Raw genomic sequence first — 7,552 nt, 5'->3', positions numbered from 1 at the left:
TCGAATTAAAGAAAGAGTTGACATGGCGGCTCGAAATTTGTGGGTTACTTAAACAGTCTCATTTAGCGTTTTAAGAACAACCTTATCTTTAATTTAATCTTCCAAGTCTATATATAATACTATATAGAATATTTGTGAATGAAATCGACATTACATTTTGTTGAAAGGGACATTTTGGAGTGAAAATAAAGGTAAGATTATTCCAAAATCTTTTTGCTGGGATAGTACAGGGAAATACTAATAGAAAAATGAAAATTCCATTTTTGGATGATGGTATGCTTAACAAATTTATCCTCTAGGTTTTGTTGAGTAAAATATTTTTATTTTTTGGTTAATTTTATCTTTGATATTTGTAAGTTTATAATTACCTTTATTTCATATTTGTATAAACATAATTCAAAAATTGAATCTTTTTCATTTTCAGTTCAAATTTTATTAGACGAAAACGAATAAAAAATAACTCTCACAAGAAGACGATTTTTCGACGAAAAAAAAATGAAACAAATAAAAAAGAACTGTTGAAAATTCCCAGTCATAGTGTGACAACTGAAATAGACTCGACCAGTTGGACAATGTAGATGGAGAATTGAGAAAGCCTACAGAACAACACTGCCATCTGTTTTTAAAAGAAAGAACGAAGAACATTTGAAACATTTTTATTGAAAACAAGAAAATCATCCTGTATAAAGACTTTTCAAGTGTGTATTGCTGAAAATTGTGTGTAGACGAATGACAATCGAAACTGACAATTGAGGAAGATTTCAATTCTCATATTTAAATCACAAACAGGACTTAACGGAAAGAAATCACAAGCATCCATTTAATCACAGTGTTGATTTGATTTAATTAAATGGAAAGTGTAGTAATCGATCATAAACTCTTGATGAACAGTCAGACTATCAAATGCAAACAAAAATGTCATTGAATGTTGTATTACGCTTCCTTTTGTTGACTTCTATTACAGCTGTTACTGGAGGTAAAAATTGCTATCTTGATGCTATTTTATTTTAGTCTGGAGCACTCACTATTTTATTTGATCCCAACAACAATAAAATACAAACGAAAGGTTATTTTATGCAGTATTGTAGGTAACTCTATGTTTCACTGAAGTCATTCTTGTAGAGAAAAGAGATTAATTTAAGTTATAATTATATTTATGTATTTAATTTGTTAAAGGCCAAACTTACCTCAACAGTCGAAGTGATGTAATACAGTTTGATGACACAAAGCTAAAAACAGAGTCATCACCAAAAGTTTGGCGTTTGGAGAGACAAGGAACCCTTCAAACTCTCATAGAACTCTTCCATTTCAATTTATCATGCAACAAAGACATTACCCTACAATTATGCAATATTCCACTGTTAGTATATTTCCGTGGCAAATTTTAATAAACAAGAGGGTCCAAATTTGAGGCAGAGAGTAACCTTTCAAGTTAATCTGATTCTCTACTGCACTCTCTCATTTATGTAAATGAATCCAGATATATTTACATACTTTATCATTTGGGTCAATTTAGTTATTTATAAGACCAGCTCTCACCCAATAATAATGTACGCTCCTTTGTTTGTTTGCTTTCGTCCTGTAAGATGTTTCAGTGCGTTTAACTTTTATGATTTCCCTATTAAAGGAACAGTGGCGAATGTTTCAACCTGTGTGGACCTAAGTATGAACAGGAACGATATACGATTTGGATGAAAGGAAGCTGGGAACTCAGGCTTGATTGGACGAAAAATGTACCTGGTTTCTATTTGAATATGAAATATCAACTCCAGTGTGAACCAGGTAGAGAAATGAGTCTGATTACTGATACTGTACCCTAAAACCTGTTTTTTTATAATTCCAAAAAATTTTATGTAACTTCAAAAGTTTACAACTTTTGACCACTGAACCAAATTCAAAGTTTTATATCAAATTTTAGGTTGATCTTTACATTGAAAAGGAAAAGTAAATATTCACATCATTTTAAACACAGCTAGGAACTGTGAATAAATGATAACTATTATTTTATTTTAGTTCTTTGGACACAGTTAGCCATTAAGTATATGTAATCACATGATAAAGAGTGCAATTCGAATATAATTGCACGAGTGATTTTTTTGTTATTAATTTTCCGAGTCCGAAAGGACGAGGAAAATTTAAAACAAAAAAATCACGAGTGCAGTTTTCGAATTGTACGAGTTATTATGTGATTACGAGCTAATCGCACAATGGCTTTCACTGCTTTTTCCCATTTAGGAAAGTAAATTACAGAAATTACACTGAGAGTTTCTTTATTATGTCTTTCTTTTATTGTTGTTTATTGATTTTCTTTCTCACAAAATAAATTTCGAATGCAATTAAAACGTTCGATGCAAAAAAAAACGTAAGAAAAAACATTAAAATCAATTTTGTAAACATTGGCGCGGCATTGGAGAGCTCTCTACAGGATGCAATTAACGATTAATTGCTCTCTTTGAGGGCGTGCCAAATAACCCATCGTGCGATTAACCCTTATAATCATTTCATAGATCTTCCTTATAAAAATCTTATTCTAATTTAATTTGCTTCTATTTTGAAGGTTATTGTGGCAACGAAATCAGATTACCGGTAGATGGTTCGAAGCTCATTCGAAAGCCAAACGATTTACAAGACTATTATTGTGACTGCGACTGGCACATTTCTGTCGAGGATGACAATTACTACATCAGAGCTGAATTCCTGTAAGATTGTACTTAACTATCGCTAAGCCTTAACCCTATTTACCCTGAAGGGGGTAGCATCGACATCATCAATTTTGGGACGACGTCATTTAATTCTTTTTTCTTTGTTTGTTTCTATGACCGATTTTCATGGTCATAGTTCTTCTATAAAAAGAATATAATTGAAGGTATGCTTAACAAAGATTCTACCTCTCCAAAATTTACATTCAGGAGATTATTTTTGTAGTCGAAATTACGATTTAAAAATCGCTTGAGTTATCAATAATTAACTGTAGTAGTGTAGTGGTTATCAACCTTGATTCCTGTCTAGGAGGTCAGGGTTCGATTCTCACTCGGTGCTACTTTAATGGGATAAACTTTCGCGGGGATTAAATTTCGCGGGTTTCGCGGATTTGGGTGTCATCCGCGAAATTAAATCCAAATGGAAATTTGGAAAAGCCTCATCCGCGAATATTTCTAATCAAAACTCAAAACATGTCAAATAAATACTTTTTGAATGGTTACTTGCATCAAAGAAGTGCAAATAATGGGTATTTCAACAACCAATATGCATGATTTGACAGTATAAAGATACAAAATTGTGAAAATTTTGCCACCCAATAGTGCCGCCCGCGAAATTTAATCCCCGCGAAATTTTTGAATTTCGCGGATAGGCCCAACCGCGAAATTTAATCCCCGCGAAATTTTATCCCATTAAAGTATGATTCACTTGGCAAGTGCATGTACCTTCGCCCGGGTCGACCCATGCCTTGTGAGGGGAACTGGCTACCATCATTCTGATAAGAGAGTATGGGGGAGTATGTCAGGCATCGCATGTGGTGTGGTGACGATACTCATAGGTTTAACACCTGCGAAGATGTATGTCCTATCGGGTTTTTCGAGTATCGTCGTCTATACACCAATAACTCTGACGTGTCGCGAGCGCAGGGTTAGCGGTGTCTAGTAAGCGTGGTAATTTCCCTATCCTAGGGTAGGTATCTATCCAGGGATAGGGCCCATTCCGAATGATTCGGAGGGTTCACTTCTCTTTCTCTCTTCTCTAAAGATGTTTATATTGTATAAGAAATATGAGAAGTCGGCAATTCTCAGTAGTACGTGATATTTCAATCTCTACCCTAGGCATCAATTAACAAAACATCATACAAGATCAAACAAGCTTCACATCAAAATGAATGTCAAACCTCTCCCATATTTTAGCTCAAACATTGTAATATCTGTTCATCATTTACAAATTTAGGCAATTGAAACTCCCACCATCGTGCGTTGACTACATAGATTTTGAGGACCCAGAGTCACAGGACACGTCTGGTCCACACTGTGGTACCGAACTCACCTCTTACACAACCTCTCAAAATAAATTGATCATCAGATTCAAATCAAGGGATGGTGCTACCACGAACGGCTTTGAAATACTGCTCACAAGCAAGAAGAAGGAAGGTAGTTTTTTATTGATTTAATAAATAAACGCTTATAAGGACGCACGAGGAATAAATATTTTTGGGACTTCGACTCTTCCAGCATACTAGATGACTAAAAATCGGTATGACAAGGAAAACTTAAGGACATTATTACAGTTTATGAAGACTAATATTACCATATAACAGTTATGGTGACATCATACAATAACACCTATATTACTGGATAACACTTATGATAAACGACTCCAGTCTAGGGACTGTGCTGTACTGTTATTTTTAGAAGGATGGAAGTTCTTAGTTATTCTTATAATACATAAACAAAATGTACAGCACACCCTATATCCTTAAGCTAGTAGCCAAGCAACTCCAGGAAATGGAGCAACCATCATTCGTTCAATGTCAAACAAAAGGTTCTTCGTCGTAAAAAGTGCACAATATAAAATCAAATAGCAAGCTGACTGAATGCCATAGTTTTATTTGATAATAAGCCTAATGACGACTACCTAGATACAGTGAAGTCTCCTTTAAAACTAAAACCTTTCCATAACTGGCCCCTTCAATTAACAAACTTTTAGTATACGTGCTACAGCGAACGAAAAGTTGTTCCAGTTTTGGAGACTAGCTTTATTAGCTTTAGACTATAATGAAAGTTCAACGTAAAATCTTTTTGAAAAATTCACTTATTTCCAGGAGATCTTGAAGGGTTACAGTCAGTGGCAGCTGTTCTTGGAGCCATCAGTTTTGGTGTTTTCGTCGGTTTGATGTTATGTTCAGTTCTGTACAAACGCTGGTCCAGGGGACGTCCTACGAATGACGTCGAGGAAAACATTGAAGAAGGAAACGAAAATGACGTTGATGATGCCATTCAAAGAGCTGCACCCCCGTCCTATAATAAAGGTATGAATTTCAGGAGGTTTTGAAGAGAGGTATCTGACCTCTATTGTTTTTATAGTTTTCTCTGTTATCATTATGTGAATGTTAAGTCTCCGAATTTCTCATTATTATTATACCTGAAGTATGCACTCATCGGTACAACTAATTTTGTGATCGATTTTGAAACATTTTCATATCCCTTTCAGCGATGACGGTTTAGAAAGACTGATTGTTTAAAATCTTCTTCTTCCTTTATCAGTACTGGCAGCACCTGAAGACTACCCATCAACACCTCAAGCTTCTCCCATCATGTCTCGTTCGCCACACCTTCCAACTGTACTACCGCCAAAATACCCTGGGAAGGACAATGAACACGATATAAGTAGACGAAACTCTGCTAATATAGAAATGGCTACCTTACCTCTTCCCACGACTCCCTCTTACGATGTGGTATCGGAAAGCGAAGACGAATGGTTCCCCGTACAAACATCACCTTCCACACGGTCGCGGTCGCGCTCAAAACTGGTCGGAGAAAACGGGAATCCACCTTCTTATCTAGCCGTGACTTCAGAAGGTTCAGAGGCAGAAAATCATGCTGCTGAAGCAAACTCTCCAACTCCTTTAAATGATACACGTAATAAGAATCGGGCTTCCAGGTCTAAAAGGACTTCATTATCGACTATACATAAAGCTCATAGAACTCTTTCTCATTCTGATTCGGACGAAGAAACCGAAGAAAGTGATCATGAAAATCGCCGGAAACGTTCGGGGTTAACAATACCGGGTCTGGAACCCGGAACTTCCGGACTCGCTCCCATAAACTCAGATTCCGAAGGTGAACAAGCGTCAACGTCACCTCGAAGAAAACGACCACCTAGTCTCTTAGAGGTACCTGGTGTTGATTTTTATCCGGAAAGAGACCTTGACCGGTTATCACCGGAAATCAGACGACATGGCTCTGCGAAAGAGAGAAGTTATTCTGATTTGGCAAGACATGCTATTTGTAATTCTATAGCACGATCACCTATTAGTTCACCAGACTTTAGCGGTAATCGGAGGACTAGATTGAGGAGCGAAGAAGGGGTTTCACCTTCTCATGCAAATGAAACTGTTAATGTTGATAGTGTACATCATACTAATTCCCCTTCATGAGTCATTCAATGTGCTCGTGAAAAATCTTCAAATATATAATTTCGCGATCTTTCGTTTTTCGACCTATCACGAGAGTTTCTTTTTCTCGTGAAGGTTTTTGCGGCCAAAATATAACTTTTTAATTTTCATAACTTTTAATAATTTTTATACGTTTTATGTGTAGTTTTATATATTTCATTAAAAAGTTCTGTTGACCTGATGGTCAATTTTAACAGTTGGGGCTATCAAGAGAAAATACTTCACAAATATGAAGCGGCAAAGATAATATCTTCGATTCTAGGCTGAAACCCAATGCCATACTCGTAATTTAAATGGAAGTGGCCATCTGAGCAACTTGAGGCAGCAACACGTATTGCTTGTCGGTTTCTTTTTCAGGGGTTGAGTTTTGGTCATTTGAGTCCATTTTTGTCTTTCTGGAAATCAATACCAGAGAAGATCTGTACTGTAATACAACTCAATCAGCCAGTCTCCGAAGTCATTGCCCCCTCCGCCTTTGGTCAATTCACCATTAGAATTACAATTTGATTACTGTAGTTTTAATTTTTAAATTTTTTAAACGAATATACATTTTATGTTTGAGGACTTTTACATATTAGTTAGGTGGGGTTTAGGTTTGTGAAATAATTGAATTTATTTAAAGACGACATTTTATACTACAAAATATAATTTTACCCGTTCAAATGTACAGGAGATGATTCTACTATAATTTTTTAATGAATCTTATATACCCATCTGCACTTTCAAAATATTTAACTTTAATAATCATATACAATTATGGAATTATGACCTTTTGAAATTTAGTGAAAAATGAAATGAATTGAACATATATACACTAGGCTGCTTTCACCTTCTTCATCCGGCCCAATATATTTTCTATTTCCTATTAGAATAGACTTCTGTCACGAAAAGGCCCTCGTGTGCAGAAGCTTGTGGAATGGGATTTTATGTTTGATTATTTGCACGTTTTTTTATATAAGGAACACGTTTATAAGGAACTCGAGGCTGAAAATGGTCCAAAAAATAAGGAATTGTTTAGGAACTGCTCAGGCTGAGAATAAGAAAACAAGTTTTAAGGAAAAGTAAGAGGTGGTTATCCAAACTTAGCAGCTATGTAAATAAGGAACTTTGAAGCCGAAATTCTCTGTAAAAATAAGGAACTCCAGGCTCAGAGCAAAGTTAAGGTTGCTTATAAAAAAAAAACGTGTATATTACAATATTGTGCCATTGTTGTATGACATACACGTGACGGAGTGAATCATCAATGTTTATATTTTTGCGAAAACATGTGTATAATCAAAAACTTAATAATTCATCACTTATGTTTAAAATTATACATATGCATCCTTTTAATTCTTCCAATCCTATCATACACGCTTTTTTATGAGAATATTCTTTAATTCTTTATAAAAA

General features: G+C 35.3%; 1 protein-coding gene across 1 annotated transcript; it reads left to right on the top strand.

Moving 5' to 3' along the window:
* Positions 1–422: 422 nt before the first annotated feature.
* On the top strand, positions 423–6,968 carry LOC136799568 (uncharacterized). The gene is made up of 7 exons (XM_067056291.1): positions 423–976; positions 1,177–1,360; positions 1,628–1,782; positions 2,558–2,699; positions 3,937–4,136; positions 4,808–5,014; positions 5,250–6,968. Exons 1-7 carry the CDS (start codon positions 904–906, stop codon positions 6,140–6,142), a joined length of 1,854 nt encoding a protein of 617 aa, XP_066912392.1. The 5' UTR covers positions 423–903; the 3' UTR covers positions 6,143–6,968.
* The last annotated feature ends 584 nt before the right edge of the window (positions 6,969–7,552 follow it).

Source organism: Clytia hemisphaerica, unplaced genomic scaffold, assembly GCF_902728285.1.
Source record: "Clytia hemisphaerica strain Z4C2 unplaced genomic scaffold, Clytia hemisphaerica genome assembly, whole genome shotgun sequence".
Taxonomy (NCBI): Eukaryota; Metazoa; Cnidaria; class Hydrozoa; order Leptothecata; family Clytiidae; genus Clytia; species Clytia hemisphaerica.
Note: the sequence above shows the minus strand (reverse complement) of the source record. Positions and strands in the feature narration are given on the sequence as shown.

Coding starts and splice junctions, on each gene's coding strand:
- LOC136799568 (XM_067056291.1), top strand. CDS start 904: ATGCAAACAAAAATGTCATTGAATGTTGTATTACGCTTCCTTTTGTTG. Junction 2,700..3,936: donor TACATCAGAGCTGAATTCCT/GTAAGATTGTAC, acceptor TTACAAATTTAG/GCAATTGAAACTCCCACCAT. Junction 5,015..5,249: donor ACCCCCGTCCTATAATAAAG/GTATGAATTTCA, acceptor TTCCTTTATCAG/TACTGGCAGCACCTGAAGAC.